Below are 18978 nucleotides of genomic sequence, written 5' to 3' on the forward strand. Positions count from 1 at the left end.
CACTGAGTCTGCCCGAGCCTTGGCCTCGGCCTTCCAGCCTGCAGTACCGTGAGGAGTAGGTGTCTGTCGTCTATAAGTCCCCCGGTCTATGGTACTCAGACACTGAGTCTGCCCGAGCCTTGGCCTCGGCCTTCCAGCCTGCAGTACTGTGAGGAGTAGGTGTCTGTCGTCTATAAGTCCCCCGGTCTATGGTACTCAGACACTGAGTCTGCCCGAGCCTTGGCCTCGGCCTTCCAGCCTCCAGTACCGTGAGGAGTAGGTGTCTGTCGTCTATAAGTCCCCCGGTCTATGGTACTCAGACACTGAGTCTGCCCGAGCCTCCAGTACCGTGAGGAGTGGGTGTCTGTCGTCTATAAGTCCCCCGGTCTGTGGTACTCAGACACTGAGTCTGCCCGAGCCTCCAGTACCGTGAGGAGTGGGTGTCTGTCGTCTATAAGTCCCCCGGTCTGTGGTACTCAGACACTGAGTCTGCCCGAGCCTCCAGTACCGTGAGGAGTGGGTGTCTGTCGTCTATAAGTCCCCCGGTCTGTGGTACTCAGACACTGAGTCTGACCGAGCCTTGGCCTCGGCCTTCCAGCCTCCAGTACCGTGAGGAGTAGGTGTCTGTCGTCTATAAGTCCCCCGGTCTGTGGTACTCAGACACTGAGTCTGCCCGAACCTTGGCCTCGGCCTTCCAGCCTGCAGTACCGTGAGGAGTGGGTGTCTGTCGTCTATAAGTCCCCCGGTCTGTGGTACTCAGACACTGAGTCTGCCCGAGCCTTGGCCTCGGCCTTCCAGCCTCCAGTACCGTGAGGAGTAGGTGTCTGTCGTCTATAAGTCCCCCGGGCTATGGTACTCAGACACTGAGTCTGCCCGAGCCTCCAGTACCGTGAGGAGTGGGTGTCTGTCGTCTATAAGTCCCCCGGTCTGTGGTACTCAGTCACAGTAGCAGGAACGGACTAAAACAGACTCGCTGCTATTTGGAACGAACAACTCACACAGTGTTATCCCTGGCAGTTTATTTTTAAAAACAACACCCCAGTTATCATGTTCTCTTCCTTATCCATCATTTTTCTTAATAGAAGTTACAAAACTTTGGGTGGATAGATTATCTTTGCAAACTGACACATTGGCCGAGAACTCATGGATAATAATGATGATTCAAAAGCTCCTAGTTTTACTCCTGAATCAGGCGAAGAGCAAATGACTATATAAGAACAGATTCTGTTTCCAACAATATCATAATATGACGTGAATCATTACAGTGCAGTGGTTCCAATTACATTCACAATAGGATACCCTCAGCTCAAACACCAGGCACACTAACCCCCCCCAACTGCTCACAATGGCAGGAATCGGTGCAAGCAGCGTGGGAACGGTAACCACGCTCCGTAAGGCTTCTCTGGCAGTGCGTGTCCGGCCCGCGGCTCCTGCTCCTCCTCCGGCGGCGGCGCGGGCTCTGCTCGGGAGGGCCCGCCGACCTCACTTGGAGTCCTGGTCTTTCGTTTCGTCTAGGAGGGCGGAGCGGATGCCCAGCTTTTTCAGTTCTTCCACCAGGTCCCCGTTCTGGTGCATCTGCAGGAGGATGTCACAGCCCCCCACAAACTCACCGTTGAGGTACACTTGTGGGATGGTGGGCCAGTTGGAATAGTCTTTAATGCCTACGGGGAAGGAACATTCAAGCGTTATTGAAATGGTCAGGGCTGACTTCCCAGCAGAATGTTCCTCACCACCCCCTGCAGAAGACCCGGGGTTCCCTCCTCGCTCCCCCCCCCCCCGCCCCGTGCTTGGGGAGTAAGGTGTTCGCTACAAAGAGCACAGGCTTCAGAGCCAAATGGACTGCTGGGCACACCCCAGCTCTTCCAATGACAGACTGTGAGACCCCAGACAAGCTATCCCTTGGTCTCTCATCCTGTTCCCACCCTCACCCACAAGGTTCTGAGAAGAATCAGGTGAGGAAGGCTCTCTCCTAAAACACCTCGCCCGCCCAACACTGTTAACAGCAGGGACCTTGATAGCTTATTGCAAGTCACACAAGCTACCCAGGGCCATGTCCTCCACGCATCTGCCAGTCACATTTTCAGTAAAACAAAACCCACAAGAAATGCCACAACTTCATTCCCAAGTGGACTACTTTGCATGGATCCACCATGGTGACACTGCCCAAGGAGGCCGTCCCCACTTAATGCCTCTCTGAGTTAGCGAATGTCACCAGATTCTTAAGCTTTACCTTTAATAATTCTCCACCCAGAGAAAAAGCCCTTTCCTATGGCTACAAACTGTAGCCCTTGTATTCAGCCCTTCGGATGGGCACTCCATGGGCAGGTGACGTGGCTCAGCCCAGAGCTCACAGTGACCGAGTTCCTGAAGGGAAGGCCCCAAGCTCATTAAGGCCCAAGTAGGGGTGCAGGCACAGGACCCCCTGGGCAGTGAGACCCATGCCCTGCTCTCACGAGCTCACAGCAGACAGCCAGCACGCACGGAACCAGGAGACAGGGCAGCCATGCAGTATACCCTGTTCTGCTGAGCCATGAGCACGATGGGAGGATGGTTACAAACAAAACAGGAAAAAGGAAATGTGCTTTCTGCTTCTTTTCTAAGATTTTATTTCCAGTTCTTTCACCTGTAGGTATACACGTTTTCCAATTTCAGTTTTGTTAATTTAGGAATTAAATTTAATGGGGTGATATTGATCAATAAGAGTACAGAGGTTTCAGATGAACATCACATGGCATTTGAACTACTGATGGCATTGTGTGCCCATCACCCAAAGTCAGATCATTTTCTGTCACCTGTATATGTCTCCCTTTACTCCCCCGCCCTGTAACCACTCCATTTTATCTACATCCATGAGTCTGTTTTATGTCCCACCTATGTGTGGAATCATACAGTTCTTAGCTTTTCCTGATTTACTTATTTCACTCAGTGTAATGTTCATAAGGTCCATCCATGCTGCGTAAATGGCACTATGTCATCATTTCCTATGGCTGAGGAGTAGTGCATTGAATACCTGTACCACATCTTCTTTATCTGATCCTCTATCAAGGGACATTTGGTTGTTTCCATGTCTTGGCCACTGTGACTAATGTTACAATAAACAGGGGTGCATGTGTCTTCACATGCCGATGTTTTTGGGGTAAGTACCCAGTGGAGAAATTGCTGGGTCATATGGTAATTCTATTTTAATATAGTAATTCTATTTTAATTTTTCGAGGTACCACCACACTGTCTTCTATAATGGCTGTACCAGTTTACATTCCCACCAGCACTGAATGAGGGTTCCTTTTTCTCCACACCTATCCACAATTGTTATTACCTGTCTTGTTGATAATAGCTAATCTAACAGGTAAGGTGGTATCTCATTGTAGTTCTGATTTGCATTTCTCTAATAACTAGTGAAGATGAGCATCTTTTCATCTATCTGTTGGCCATTTATTTGTATGTCTTCTTGGAAGAAGTGTCTGTTCAAATCCTCTCCCCATTCCCCAATTTTTATTTTTGTGACAGAGACAGAGAGAGGACCAGATAGGGACAGACAGACAGGAAGGGAGAGAGAAGCATCAATTCTTCATTGCAGCACCTTAGTTGTTCATGGATTGCTTCCTCATATGTGCCTTGACTCAGGAGTTCCAGCAGAGCGGGTATCCCCTTGCTCAAGCCAGCGACCTTGAGCTCAAGCTAGCAACCTTTGGGTCATGTCTATGATTCCATGCTTAAGCAGGTGATTTCGGGGTTTTGAACCTGGGTCTTCTGCATCCCAGTCCAATGCTCTATCCACTGCGATACCACCTGGTCAGGCTCTCTCCCCATTTTTTAATTGGATTGTTTGCTTGCTTGCTGCTGAGCTCTGTGAATTCTTTATATACATTGGATATTAACCTCTTACCAGAGCTGTTGTTTGTGAATATCATCTCTCCATCTGGTTGGCTGCCTTTTTGTTTGGTTGTCAGATTCTTTTGCTGTGCAGCAGCTTTTCAGTTTGATATAGTTCCATTCATTTATTTTTGCCTTTACATCCCTTACCTTTGGGGTCAAATCCATAAAATGTTCTCTACAGCCAAGGTCCATGAGCTTAGTACCTATGTTTTATTTTACGTAATTTACTGTGTCAGATCTTATATATATTTAGGTCTTTGATCCATTTTGAATTCATTTTTGTGCATGGGGACAAACTTCAGTCAAATTTCATTCTTTGCATATGGCATTCCAATTTTCCCAGCACCATTTATTGAAAAGGCTTTCTTTTCTCCAGTGTGTGTTTTTGGCTTCTTTGTCAAAGGTTATCTGTCCATATAATGTGGTTCTATTTCTGGGCTCTTGATACTATTCCACTGGTCTGTCTGTTTTGCTTCCAATGCCATGCTGTTTCGATTATCATGGCTCTATAGTTTAAGCAGGGATCCCCAAACTTTTTACACGGGGGGCCAGTTCACTGTAGACCGTTGGAGGGCCGCACATACAGTGCTCCTCTCACTGACCACCAGTGAAAGAGGTGCCCCTTCGGGAAGTGAGGCGAGGGCCTGGATAAATAGCCTCAGGGGGCTGGCCGTAGTTTGGGGACGCCTGGTTTAATGTGAAGATACTTTTGGTTTCATTCTTTTTTCTCAGGATTGTTGTGGCTATTCAGGGTCTTTTTTGATTCCACACAAATCTGGTGATTTTTTTGTTCTATTTCTTTAAAAAATGACATTGAGATTTTAATGGGGATTGCATTAAATTTGTATATTGCTTTGGGTAATATGCCCATTTTAACTATGTTGATTCTTCTAATCCAGCGGTTCTCAACCTGTGGGTCGCGACCCCAGTGGGGTCGCCTAAAGCCATCGGAAAATACATAATGCGTATCAGGTATTTACATTCCGAATCATAACTGTAGCAAAATTACAGTTATGAAGTAGCCACCAAAATTATTTTTTGGTTTGGGGTCACCGCAACATGAGGAACTGTATTGCGGGGTCACGGCATTAGAAAGGTTGAGAACCACTGTTCTAATCCATCAACACAAGATATTTTTCCACTTCATTGTGGGGTTTTTTTTCCATTTCTTTTAATGCTTTGTAGTTTTCAGTATGTAAGTCAGGCGTCCCCAAACTACGGCCCACGGGCCACATGCAGCCCCCTGAGGCCATTTATCCGCCCGCCGCACTTCCAGAAGGGGCACCTCTTTCACTGGTGGTCAGTGAGAGGAGCACTGTATGTGGCGGCCCTCCAACGGTCCAAGGGACAGTGAACTGGCCCCCTGTGTAAAAAGTCTGGGGACTACTGATAAGTCCTTCACATCCTTTGTTGAGGTATTTTATTATTTTGTTGCTGTTGCAATTGTAAAAGAATTTTTTCCCAATTCATTTTCTGAAGTTTCGTTGTAGGCATATAAGAAAGCAGTGCTTTTGAATATTGATTTTGTATCACGCAACTTTACTGTATTTGTTAGTTTCTAATAGTTTTTGGTGGAGTCTTTGCAGTTTTCTCTATACAAGATCATGTCATCTGCAAAAAGTAATACTTTTATTTCTTCTTTCCCAATATGGATGCTTTTTATTTATTTCTCTTGTCTATTGCTCTGGCTAAAACTTCCAGTACTGAGTTGAATAAGAGTGGAGAGAGTGGGCATCCTTGTCTTCTTCCTGATTTTAGAGAAAAAGCTTTCAGTTTTTCACTAGTGTCATGGTTTGTCAAATACGGCCTTTGTTATGTTGAGGTACTTTCCTTCTATACCCATTTAACTGGGTATTTTAAACATAAATGGATACTGTATCTTATTGAATACCTTTTCTGCATTATTGATAAGATCATAGAATTTTTGTCCTTTGTTTTGTTGATGTGGTGTATTATGTTGATGGATTTGTGTATATTGAACCATCCTTGTCCTCCTGACATGAATCCCACTTGACTGTGATGTGTTATTTTTTTAATGTATTGTTTTATTTGATTTGCTAGTATTTTGTTTAGAATTTTTGCATCTGTGTTCATTAGAGATATTGGTCAGTAGTTTTCTTTCTTTGTATTGTTCTTGCCAAGTTTTGGCACGAGGGTTATGTTGGCCTCATAAAATGTATTAGGGAGTATTGCTTCTTCTATTTTTTGGAAGACTTTGAGAAGAACAGGCACCAAATTTTTCAAAGTTTGGCAGAATTTACTAGTGTAGCCATCTGGTCCTGGACTTTTATTTTGGGGGAGGTTTTTGATAGTTGTTTCTATTTCGCCCTGGCCGGTTAGCTCAGTGGCAGAGCGTCGGCCTGGCATGCAGGAGTCCCGGGTTCGATTCCCGGCCAGGGCACACAGGAGAAGCGCCCATCTGCTTCTCCACCCCTCCCCCTCTCCTTCCTCTCTGCCTCTCTCTTCCCCTCCCACAGCCAAAGCTCCATTGGAGCAAAAGTTTGCCCGGGCGCTGAGGATGGTTCTGTGGCCTCTGCCTCAGGCGCTAGAATGGCTCTGATTGCGGCCGAGTGATGCCCCGATGGGCAGAGCATCGCCCCCTGGTGGGCATGCCGGGTGGATCCCGGTCGGGTGCATGCAGGAGTCTGTCCGACTGCCTCCCTGTTTCCAACTTCAGAAAAATGCAAAAAAAAAAAAAAAAAAATTGCAAAAAAAAAGAGAGGCAAATGTATGTTATTCTTGTTTCTATAAATTAGTTATCAAACAAACATGATTTTAAGTTAATAAAACTGTAACTGGAACTAATTTCATATTTTGAAAAAAAAAACTCCCGGGGCTCATTGATCATGGAAAAAACTCACTACTCAAAGCATTAATATAACAAAGAGTTGGTTCTTTGAAAAGATCAATAAAATTGAAAAAACCCTGGCTAGACTTACTAAGGAAAAAAGAGAAATGACTCATATAAACAGAATTCGAAATGAAAGAGAGATTACCACAGGTACCATGGATATACAATGGGTCATATTAGAATATTATGAAAGATTATATGCCACCAAAATCAACTGTCTAGAAGAAATGGATAAGTTGCTAGAACAGTATAGTCTTCCTAGACTGAGTCACAAGAAGTGGAAAACCTAAATAAACCTATAAGCAGGGAGGCCTTTTTTTAAATGTTGTGCCTTATACATTTTTAAAATAAATCAATCGTACTCTGATGGTCAGGAGGCACGAGGACGTACATGAACATTCATACTACTCAAAGGGTTAATTTTTTCTATAGTTTTTGGAAATGTCATTTCCATCCTAAAACACAAGTGGTGGTTTTTATGTCAACAAACAAAAAATACAAGAACTGGTTCTTAATATCCTATCATTTATTGTTAAACATTTATTTTCCAAATAAAATTACCAATTTGAGTTATATCACAAATAACTGTTCAAGATACAATGTGTTTTTCTCATTTAAAAGTCATCACCTTCAAAAAACTAGACACGTTGCTCTAAATGACAGCACTAGAAAAGGCCCCCAGCGTGAGCTGAGGGCTTTATCTTTCTTCTGCAGACCTCACACATGAAGAAATACTGCAACGTTACAGCCCCAGAAAGCATGCTATTTTGTCGAAGCTCTTTTTTACTGAGGTATGACTGACATACGGTGTTACATTAGTTTCAGGTGTACAATATGATGTTTGCATCTATTGCAAAGTGGTCACTACAGTAAATCCAATTCTATCACCATACAGAGTACAAATATTTCTTTTTTTCTTGTGATGAGTACTTCTCTTAGCAATTTCAAAGTCACTCTGGGTGTCAAAAAAAATCAGCTAGAGGTAAGGGGGTTGCTGACCAATAAAAGGCAAATTTCATTAAGCATCAGGATGTCTTCACAGTCCCTAGTATCTAGATGTACTAGAATAGCCTGGTGAATTCAACTTTTTCAACATTCGGATGTTTGGTGCTACATGGTGACTCAGCATATTATATGACTCAGCATATTATAAATTGTGTGTTTTTTAACTCTATCCTCAAATACAGTCTATCAGAACTTATTTTACAACAGGGGTCCCCAAACTTTTTACACAGGGGGCCAGTTCACTGTCCCTCAGACTGTTGGAGGGCCAGACTATAAAAAAAATATGAACAAATCCCTGTGCACACTGCACATATCTTATTTTAAAGTAAAAAAACAAAACGGGAACAAATAAAATATTTAAAATAAAGAACGAGTAAATTTAAATCAACAAACTGACCAGTATTTCAATGGGAACTATGCTCCTCTCACTGACCACCAATGAAAGAGGTGCCCCTTCCGGAAGTGCGGTGGGGGCCGGATAAATGGCCTCAGGGGGCCGCATGCAGCCCGCGGGCCGTAGTTTGGGGACCCCTGTTTTACAACAATGCTAGTTATAAATCATTTTTATGATCACTGAAGGTAGGTGTAGGGATTAAAGAATGTTTAAAGTAAATATGAACCTCAGTTTTTCTAAATTTTCTTAAATCTTTTACATTTAAGTATGTGAACCATTTATGTGCATGATACTATATCTGCGTGTTTTCCAATTAATAACGTATATTAAGCTTTCCATGATAACCTACTGATTCTTTCGGTGAGTGCCTACAATTTTTGAAACACACCAAAAATGAAAATAAATTGGCTGTCTTTGGGCTACCCCAAACACACACATTTAATCCTAAAATAGGTACAGTTCTTTTAAATAAGGTTTTTACTGAACAGCAGATTGGTTTGTTTTCATCGATCATTGTTATAGCACCACACTCGACCAAAGCACTAGGCTCATCTCATTCATTAAACTTTATGTTGCAGAGCATGTGTCCTGACTCTGAGGGAAGGGAAGGATGTGCCACCAGGATCAATCCTTGCCACCAAACCGCCCTGAACAAGTGGCTTTCCAACTACACTGAGCATCCAACACAGAGCCTCGTGCAGGGGACTAACTCCTTCCAAACTCCATGACAGCAGTCCAGGTGCCTAGGAGCTGATAGTTTATCAATATTCAACTTACCTACTTCTTTAATTTTTATTGATTTATTTGTTTGTTTAGTGACAGAAACAGAGGGATAGACAGACAGGAAGGGAGAGAAATGTGAAGCATCAATTCTTCGTTGCGGCTCCTTAGTTGTTCACTGATTGCTTTCTCATATGTGCCTTGATGGGGAGGGGAGCTACAGCAGAGTGAGTGACTCCTTGCTCAAGCCAGCGACCATGGGGTCATGTTTATGATCCCATGATCAAGCCAGTGACCCCATGCTCAAGCTGGTGAGACCACGCTCAAGCCAGGGACCTCGGGGTTTTGAACCTGGGTCCTCTGTGTCCTAGTCCAGCGCTCTATTCACTGCACTACTGCCTGGTCAGGCTGCTTCTTTAATTTTTAAATTAACAAATGTTACAGGTAGCTGATGTCAAGGCAAAGCTTTGGCATCTTTCTTAAAAAACATGCTATTTTTCTTTTTTAAAAAGTCCAATTCTGGGTTTAAATACTTAAGGAAATATCTGACTGATTCCTATAGAGCAGCAATTTTCAATGTTTTTCATCTCATGGCACACATAAACTACTGAAATTCTGCAGCACACATACAAAAAATAATGTTCTTGCCAAAAAAAAAGTAGTTTTAATTTTGATTCATTCACATCAGATGGCTATTGTTGTGTTGCCTGTTGTCATTTTCTCAGTTGACAATCTCAGGTACTGCATGCGTTAGAATTCTTGCATCACATGGGTTGAAAAGTGCTGCTACAGTCAAGTGAGAAACTTCTGCTAATAAGACCACTGTTTGTGTTGAAAATTAAAATGAGTCCCACAGTTTCATAATTGTTTAAATGTAGCTAATTTCTCTCACGTTTCTATCTTTAAAAACTGTAAGAGACAGTGATAGTTCTTACAGACATTACTTGGGATTACTTAGAATCAGAGAAACTCTTGAAAATCTGAAAATTATATCCAAGAATGGACTGTAATGACAACCAAATTTTATAAACAGACAGTGATTCGATTTGGAACAGAAACTGTTGACTGCAAGTTTATCTAACAGTGTACTACTAGGAACTGTGCTGTTTTACACACTCCTGCTGCTCCGCCAAAAAATTGGATATTGCGAGTATGAAGCCAGAGTGGAGAAAATGTCCTGGCAAGTTTCCTTCCAGAACTTTCAGAAAGGTACTTATCAAAACCCATCACATTTTAGCACACATTCTTTGTTCCTGGTTTGGACAATAAATTTTAAGAGCACCATAAAGACAGCCCTACCTTTTTCCTGGTAGATTTTTACTGCAGGAGCTTCAGAATTGAATGCAGGTTAATTCCAACTCAGTCACTTGCTAGGTTCTGTGACCTTGGGCAAGTCGCGTTACCTCCTCCCAGAGCCTCGAACCTCTTCCTCCCCCCTTAGAGCACAACCAGGACTACAGGAGACAACCTGAGCTGAAAGCGTGGAGAACAGCAGACCCCTGTGGAGGGAGGGCAAAGCACGGGGGCAGTGTCTGCAAGACATCACAGACTGTGGCTTCTAGCTCATACATGTAGCCTCTGCTAAATCTTATCTCTCAGCCTCAGTTTCCTTATCTATAAAATGGGATAACTCTATGTCTTGCAGACTTATTATGAAGATGAACTGAGACAGAATTGGAGAAATAAGTTAAGTTCCCACTGGGCCAGGGACAATGTGGATATGCTCTTCTCTCCGTGTTGATGTCCTCTGTTCCACCCTTCCCAGAAATGCTTCTCTGAGAAACACATGCAACAGAGAAAGCTTAGAAAAGGAATGCAGGGAAATACCAATTAAATATGCCACGCCATATGAAAATGCCCATTTATGTAAGCCTAAGGGTTACAGGGTTTCACACTTTTAAGTGTTTCACATAAAATCTCATTTGCTCTTTACAAAAACCTTACAAGGTTAAGTATAATTATCCCTGTTTTACAGATAAAGAAACTAAAGCTCAGAGAGATTAAATGACTTACCCAGAGTCACAACGCTAGCACATGCTGGAGGCAAGATTTACACCCCGGATTCTTGGTGTCCAAAGGCCAGATCTTGACCACCAGACGTAACCTCTGGCCTATAGCTGGCCTGTCACTTTTGCCCTTGAGCTAAGCTACACTTGCACGCACATATCCACAGTATATGGGACACTGTCTCATCTCTAACATTTATATACCCAAATAACATTATGCCTAATTAACTTTATGCAACTTACTTTTTGACTAAAACATTATATTTTTTGAAATTTATATCCATAAATATATTTACTTCTAGGTCATTTTAGTCACAATTCAGTTGTTAATCATGTGACTAAGTTAGTTTATCCAGTCTGCTACTAACAGACCAAGGGGTCCCTTCTTGCCAATTTGTCGTGCTTACAAGCAATGCTACAAAGAATATCCTTACATGTGAGACCTTAACTCACGTGCAGGGGGGGGTCTGTCTCTCTAGATCAAGGGTGACACGCTACGGCCTTCAGAACAAATCTGGTCCACATCCTGTTACTGTCAATAAATTTTTATTGGAACTTAGCCAAGCTTATTTATTTATGTATGTATCCCTGACTACTTTCACGCTACAACAGCCGAGCTGAATAGAGACTGCACGGTCCTCAAAGACTCAAGTGCTGATTCTCTGGCCCTTTGCTGAGGAAGACTGTCAGCTCCTGCTGCAGGTTACATACTCAGGAGTAAGGCAGAGGGGGTCTTTGGCTATGTTCACCATTCACTCAGCTAGGTACCGCCAGTTATTCCTCCAAAGTGATGGAAACTATTGTATACTATCTTCAGCACAGGCCATATCCACCACATACCCATACAACCTGTTATCTGACTTTTAAAGTTTGCCAATGTCATAGGTCTCTTACTATTGCCTTAAATTCGATACTGGAAAGACTGAACATATTCTCAAATGCTTAGTAATAAACACTCAACAATAAGATAGTGATTATTCGTCCAAAAGATACTGCTCCCAAAGCAAGAAGTACAATCGTGAAGAAGCAGACATTCAAGGGTGTTTATGTTTAAAGGGCATGGAAGAAAGTTTATGATAGGATAAATAAAAGAACCATTTACTTATTAAAACACTCAATGAAAGCTTGTTCTGCACAGGCAATATACATAGCACCCCAGCAGTGGTAGAAGACAGGTTCCCTACTCTCAAGAGGCTAAAATAAAATACTATGTACATATAGACATCAATTGTGTTTTTAACAACAGCAACTGTTAGGCAGGACCCATGGGGTTGAGGCTGGACCTCTGCTCCCAGAGGTCCTCTTTGGATTCTAATAAATGGTTAGAATCCAAAAGTTGGCCACAGAAGGATTTCAACCCAAAGTCTTTCCATGAAACCAGCCTCATTAATGTAAGAATGACTATGATTAATCATTTCAAATTCAGGGTAATAGTCATAAACACAGAATAACAACATGTAAAATTCTACATATAAAATATCAGAACCTGGTGTTTTAAGACTCCCTTTAGAACACTGTCACTAAACAACAGCGCTAGGCTCAGGGAGATGCCGGAACTCGGTCCTTACTAACCTTTACCTGGAACGCACTGGAATGCAGGGTACCGAAGCCACCCTCCAGGAGGCACAGGCACAAACTCCCCATTTCTCCATCAACCCCGACCAACCTTAGCCAAGGAGCATACCCACGGACACGTGCACAAAAGGTTCCCAGCCCTGGGCCAGTTCACCGCCACAGGTCCTGCCTGGCCCCTGGCTCCTTGAGCTCCAGCTTGAGTTAGCTAGATAGAGACCGGGAGTCATTCCCTGTCCCTCTCCTAACAAGCCTCCACAAGCCATAGACCCCCACAAACTCTCCCCTGCCCTGATCCCATGCCTTTTTCTTCCACACCAGCAGATCCCAACTCAGCCCAGTCCAAAAGCTGTTGTCAACCACTTCGTTGTAGCAACAACAGAGGATGGTCCCTGACACCGACCCATGAAGCTCGAGGGGCCGACCTCAGACAACGGCCACCTCCGCCCCACCGTCCACAGCACCAGCTCCTTATCCATCCACAAAGCAGGCCAACGCCCTCAAAGTATCCCCCCCCCCCCAAAGTGCCTCCCTCCTGAGTTATCGTATCCCTCTTCACCCCGCTTCCCCACCCTGCAGAGCGGGGAGTCAGGCTGCTGACCCCTCTCCTCGGACACGGCCCCAGAGAACTCGCCCCGAAACCCCTACTTCAGCCCAGAGCGAGGATCGGCGAGACGCTAAGCCTTCCCCCACCGCCCAAGTTGACAACAGTGCCAGAGCCCCAGACCCTCAGACCCTGTCCAAGCCAATCACGCCTGCACCCCAGGCCCTCTAACACAGCGGTGCCCTGACCCCGCTCGAACCCCAGACAGGCTCCCGGCCCCGCGGGCGGCTGGGCCTGCAGCCCCCCCGCCTCGCACCCGGAGGGCCCTGACCTTGCCGGAGCTGGGGGTCGTCCAGCACGTTGTAGGCCGCGTAGTCGCCGACGCCATGCAGCCGCAGGATCTGCACCACCGCGTTGCTGAAGCCGCACTGGGGCTGCTCCGGCGTGCCCTTGAGGAAGACCACCACCTTGTCCTTCTTCACCAGCGCGTCCAGCTGCTCCGCCGAGCCGCCGACGCCGCCCGAGCCTGCCGCCCTCACGCCCGGGACCCGCAGGCCTCCGCCGCCCGCGCCGCGCCCCCAGCGGAGCAGAGCCGCCGCCGCCCGGCCAAGGGACCCACTCATGCCGTACGCTCGCCGGAACCCTCTACGGCCGGGGACCTCCGCTCGCCACCGGGAGCCTTTCCCCGCCCCGCAGCCGTCCGGTCCGCCCCCCTGGGGCCCTCATTGGGCCGGCTCCAAACTGCTCTCCGTGATTGGAAAAGGCTGGCCCGCAATGACTCCAGCCTACCAATCATGTTACAAGCCCCGCCTCTACATGTTGAAGGTGGTTCTTACGCCTGAGCCGCGTTCGGCAGGTTTACCATTGGCCCTCGGCAGTCGCTTCGTCAATTGATTGGACAGAATGGATGTCCATCAGGGTTACGCTCCGCGGCGGAGAAGCGAAACGCGGGGGAAACACGACTTCCCTCGGCAGGGTAGACGGGACTGCTGAGATAGTCCGCTGGAAAAGGCACTGGGCGGAGTCTCGCCGTTCCACGGAACGCCGGGAAGGGGTCACTTCCGGCGGAAGGTCCCGGTTCCGGTATAGGCGGTGGTTAAGTTTTATGGCCACGCGGTTGGCGGGTGCTGGGTTCCTGCCTTAGGGGAGGTAACGGGGCGGGGGAAGGCCTGGGTGCGGCTTTCCCAGCTTGGGGGAGCGGCTCCGATGCTTGCCTAAGGCCCCGGTCGCATTCGGCCGTTCGTGGCGGAAGCCGGGCCGGGCACTGGCGTACAGGCCTGCCCAGAACTACCTCACTGGCGCCTGAGCCCTGTGGGCTGGCCCTCCTTTCGGCCCGCTGCCCACGTGGGAGGAGAACCGACCCCGTGGCTCTCGCCTCTGGCGCGCGATTATTTCTCTAAAACAACTTTTACTTTAATAGTTTGCAAAGCGCTGTCGTCTGTGTGATTCACTTAAGCCCTTGGGCTTGGCCCTGAGCTAAGTTTATTGAATGGGGAACTCAGACCGGAAAATGGGTCTTCGTTGGACAAACGTTTTGTCGGCAGGTGCTGAGTGGCACGGAGCCAGCGGGAATCTCCAGAGAGACCTGGTGCCCAAAGCTTGTCGCCAGCGTGAGAAGTGAGGAACAGGTACAACGTTGGGGGCACAGAGTAGAGAAACGATGGCTCGTTGCTTCCTCTAGTCTCTATTGTACTTTTTACACCCCAACATATAGTTATTAGATCTTTACTGATTTTTCTCCCAGGCACTCGATTTAATTCACTGTGCTTGGAACGTGGCAGGTGCTCATGCTGGCGGCATGAATCCGGGAGAGTGGGGTCCGTGACATCGCTGCACGATCTGTAGTCTTGGAGCTGCGCTGGGTTGGCGGTACCCTAGAGCACACCAGACTTGCAGAGAAAGCATACTCCAGAGGAAGCTGAGGCAGGACTGCGCAAGAGCCAGCCGTTCCATGTGCAATTTTCCTCTGATAGTTCCCAGGTACTGTTGCCACGGTGATGATGACTGTCCCGTGTCATGATCGATCCACCAACAGTTAGAGAAGCTTTGCAGTCGAGATATTGTTTAACAGATGGAGTGGTTTCTGTTAGACACTTAAGCACTGCTACAAAAAAAAATTTTTTAACCTTAAATATTTTTAAAATTGTTTCTGGGGATGACCTGTGTATGCTTTGGAGATGCCCAACTTTAAAAATCACAAAATTAATACCAGTGCTGTCAGCAAGTGCCTTCCGGATAATCCTCAGTATGAAACTTGAACCGGGTAAACTGAGAATAGACTCAAGACGTTACTCAGAAGTGCTCCTCAGTGACATACTTCATCCCATCAGTAATGTCGATGTTTGGTAGTTTTCTAGTGTGGAGCCCAAAATTGATCAGCTTCTTAAAGAATGTTTTCTCCCCCCCCCCCCCCCCCCCCCCAGATTCCTTGTTTCTAGGTAAGTCAGAGGAACAAGCATCCGGAACAGAAACATACAGGAAAGGCTGTGTTGCTGAAGCAGAACTGTTGTTTCAGAAATCCAGCTTGTGGTGCTCTAACAGAGAAGACACGGATACAATTTCCCAAATCACTTAACTTTTATTCATGCTTATCTTACCAGGTCTACCGGAAAGTTCTGTCTATTTCTATCACAACAAGTTTCCACACTTAAGCACATTTATTTGGCGCATGTGTGCCTCTCTATTTTTATCACTTAATGTATACATACTGATGTAGCAAATTAACTAAAACAAAATTGATTCATGTTAGTCTTATGTGTGAAGCGATAGTGTACCCATGGCTATTGATGAAGTTCATTTACGCCACTGTATTTTATACGAATTTCAACAAGGAAGAAATGCTACAGAAGCATGTAGAAATTTATTGAAAGTGTTTGGTGAAGGTACAGTTTCTGATAGGACATGCAAAAGATGGTTCAAAAAATTCGAAACAGGTGATTTCGACCTTTCTGATAAGGGGAAGCATCCGTGCTCTCCAGGGAGTCCAGTTGGTGGCTTTGGTGGCATGATCGAGGGCAAGAAAACAAAGCACATATCTAAACCAAACTGAAACGGTACGCCTAAATGTAAGTTTTAATAAAGGAAGCGACAATGTAAAATGTATATGTTGAACAGGTTCATATCTGTCTTTGAGTTAAAACCACTCTTGGGGTATTGACACCAAACTGGTGATTTAAAGAGGCAGAAGAAATAGTGTGCAAAATACTTCTTCTTTATCAATTTCTGATCTTTCCCCCGTGGACATTAATGGGGATGTGGGGGTGGGAAGTACACAGAAATGTAGCAGAATTCTGGCATTTTGGTCACAAGATATAATTAGCTCCCAAAATAAATAACCCAGGCATGTAAACATGTTGACTCAGGCATCCTAAAAATGTTTTCCTTCCCTGCACTTATTTATAGATAAGGTTTCACTATATTTGGTAAAATTTCTCCTTTCCATCCGCTCCTCCAAAAGCAAATTCACCTTGAACCATAGTCAGAAACCTTACAAAGTTGAGATTGTCTTCCCATAATCAACCCGAACTGAAGAGTCAGGATCCTTGAGCCACTGTGATGCTTCAGGTGAACTCGCAGCATGCCAGTGTCTTGCCTTGCCCTCACGGTTGAAGTCAGTGCTGCATTCTTTTTTTTTATTTTAATTTTTTATTTATTTTTTCACAGAGACACAGAGTGAGTCAGAGAGGAATAGACAGGGACAGACTGATAGGAACAGAGAGAGATGAGAAGCATCAATCATTAGTTTTTCACTGCGCGTTGCAACACCTTAGTTGTTCATTGATTGCTTTCCCATATGTACCTTGACACTGGGCCTTCAGCAGACTGAGTAACCCCTTGCTGGAGCCAGCGATCTTGGGTTCAAGCTGGTGGGATTTTGCTCAAACCAGATGAGCCCCTCGCTCAAGGTAGTGACCTCAGGGTCTTGAACCTGGGTCCTCTGCATCCCAGTCCAACGCTCTATCTACTGCGCCACTGCCTGGTCAGGCCAGTGCTGCATTCTGACAAAGGGGTGTTTCTGGGCAGAGGACATGAGAGATGGAAATGGCTGGGTCCGAGCTGGTCAGAGCATTCTTTGTCATTGTAAGAGGAAAGAGGCTGCTTGGGCTGCTCAAGGGGTTGAGCCAGCAAACATTCCTGAGCTAAAATAGCTTTTGTGACCCCAGGTTCCAGCGGGAACCTGAAACCTTTCTCAGGTGCGCTTAGGTGTTATTATCCAGTAATTTTAGAGCGTCCCTGCAACCCTGGAATTAACATGCCCCCACAGCCCTAAAGATAATGTAACGTGTGAGAAGAGGCCATGCCCTCCTGCCCTCCGAGGGAATCTTTGCTAATCCCTAATGCAAAGATAGAAATGGCTTGGATTTTTACTGCCTTTATCTGACAAAGACAGCTGTTTTTATAAATACTCCTAGGGCGGTAGGAGTGGCCTCAGTTCTGCTAATTGCTGTTCCCACCTCAGTGGGCTCAGCCTAGAGACAGGAAGGCCTGGTTAGGGCCCGCTCTAACTCAGGCCCTGCTCCCCTCTCTGGGGAAAGGGGAGAGGTGTGGGGTTTTGTAAATTGGGTTAGCTCGGTCTGGAACCGACCGTGGGAGATGCAAGTGAAAACAGTCCCCAAAGGAGCATTTATGAAAAGCGTGGAGGCCACAGCAGAACCCGATTCTGCTCTGGGATTTGAACTGTAGACGTGTGACATGAGCCCTGGGTTCCAGTCCTGAACGTCTCGAAATACGTAGGTGTTATTTTTGATTCTCCATGGAATTTTCCACCCTCCTACCCTCTCCCTGGATTTGTGAGAAATGTGCGCTATCTGCAAATGGTTGTTATTTCAAGACCTCATTATGTAACGGCTGCGGAGTTTTAAGGAACCGACTGATGCTCTCTCTCTGCTCCTAAACACGGACAAAATAACACTGTCTCGCACGAGCAGCGCACCATGTGGTGCCCGTGCATTCATTTGGACCTTACCACTAAGCCCAGGATAATGGTTCTCGGACCTTGTGGTCCCCAAATTAGGATCTCTCCAGTACTGTGCATGACATCTTATTGACACACTTGAGCGCCTTGGCTTCCTCTGGGCGTTCTGTTGCCGTCACAAGCACTTCATGGAGTTTTACTGCTTGTCATAACATCACCTGCCAATCCCACAGAAAATGAAATATCCCGGGATATCTTCACTGTCTCTGCATGTGAATATCTTGGATGTAGATGTGATTTTTATTCTTTGTGGAACTGAAATGACAATTTTAATCTAAAAACCCAAGGGAAAAAATGTCAACCACAGCTTCTCATGTCTGAAAGTCCTATTTTCTTCTGTCCCCATGCTCCCTTTGTGTGTCGAGGCCCAAACTCAGACCTCTGCGGGTCCGAGGGAACTCGCCCAAGTCACATCTCCTATAAGGTAAGAGGAAGAATTTAGTGGTCATCATAAAACACATTCCAACATGATTAAAAGTGAGGCTTTTCCCAAACTGTTGGATAAAAGACTTTCATGTTTTGCATTAGGTGTTTCTTTTTTCTACCAGCGGGTAGCGTCCATAACTCAAACTTAATACATTCCACCAACTTCTGAGTAAGTGCCCCGACCACAGGATATGAAAGCAAGGAACCAGCTCTATGGTGGGTCGGACCTGTTGGGAAGATTTATCTGTCAGCAGAAGTTTATGGCTCCCTCTGATAATCCCCGAGTTGCAGCCAGACAGACTGTTAAGCAATTTTATTTTTTTCTTTGAAAGCTTGCTAAGATGTATTGCCAAGGCCGTAAATACTCTCTACGATGAGTCAGCATTCCACTTGGTTGTTTCCACCTTGAAGCCTTAGTAATTTAACGCCTTCAAACTTCAATCTGGCGGTCACGGAACCCTCTGCTCCGCGCAGTCTGACTTGTCTAGCAAGGGAAGAGCTATTCATGCTAGTTTCACGGAGGGAAGGGGGTTTAAGTTATTCCTTTTCTTTTACAGGAAAAAAATATTAGAGAAAAAATTCCCATTTGAAACTCTTTGAAAGTGTAGCCTACTGAGATTTAGTTAACTG

The 18978-nt window shown here is 45.6% G+C and overlaps 1 protein-coding gene, 1 long non-coding RNA gene and 1 other non-coding gene across 4 annotated transcripts; 2 read left to right on the top strand and 1 right to left on the bottom strand.

The window, feature by feature from the left end:
* Nucleotides 1-981: 981 nt before the first annotated feature.
* GLRX5 (glutaredoxin 5) lies at nucleotides 982-13640 on the bottom strand. Its single transcript, XM_066342021.1, has 2 exons — nucleotides 13279-13640; nucleotides 982-1640 (listed from the first exon to the last, which is right to left on the bottom strand). Exons 1-2 carry the CDS (start codon nucleotides 13568-13570, stop codon nucleotides 1462-1464), a joined length of 471 nt encoding a protein of 156 aa, XP_066198118.1. The 5' UTR covers nucleotides 13571-13640; the 3' UTR covers nucleotides 982-1461.
* Nucleotides 13641-13765: 125 nt separating this feature from the next.
* LOC136376189 (uncharacterized) lies at nucleotides 13766-16049 on the top strand. 2 transcript variants are annotated; one of them, XR_010746154.1, is made up of 4 exons: nucleotides 13766-14096; nucleotides 14492-14575; nucleotides 14692-14927; nucleotides 15371-16049. It is a non-coding gene; the product is annotated as an uncharacterized lncRNA (long non-coding RNA). The 2 variants fall into 2 exon arrangements; XR_010746155.1 differs by having other exon boundaries at nucleotides 14729-14927.
* On the top strand, nucleotides 14784-15059 carry LOC136377900 (small Cajal body-specific RNA 13). Its single transcript, XR_010746512.1, has one exon. It is a non-coding gene; the product is annotated as a small Cajal body-specific RNA 13 (non-coding RNA).
* Nucleotides 16050-18978: the final 2929 nt, after the last annotated feature.

This window comes from Saccopteryx leptura, chromosome 6, assembly GCF_036850995.1.
Source record: "Saccopteryx leptura isolate mSacLep1 chromosome 6, mSacLep1_pri_phased_curated, whole genome shotgun sequence".
NCBI lineage: Eukaryota > Metazoa > Chordata > Mammalia > Chiroptera > Emballonuridae > Saccopteryx > Saccopteryx leptura.

Excerpts from the sequence above, each read along its gene's own strand:
- GLRX5 (XM_066342021.1), bottom strand. The coding sequence starts at position 13,570 with ATGAGTGGGTCCCTTGGCCGGGCGGCGGCGGCTCTGCTCCGCTGGGGG. Across the intron at positions 1,641-13,278 it reads CGACCCCCAGCTCCGGCAAG|GCATTAAAGACTATTCCAAC; the intron begins GTCAGGGCCCTC and ends CCTTCCCCGTAG.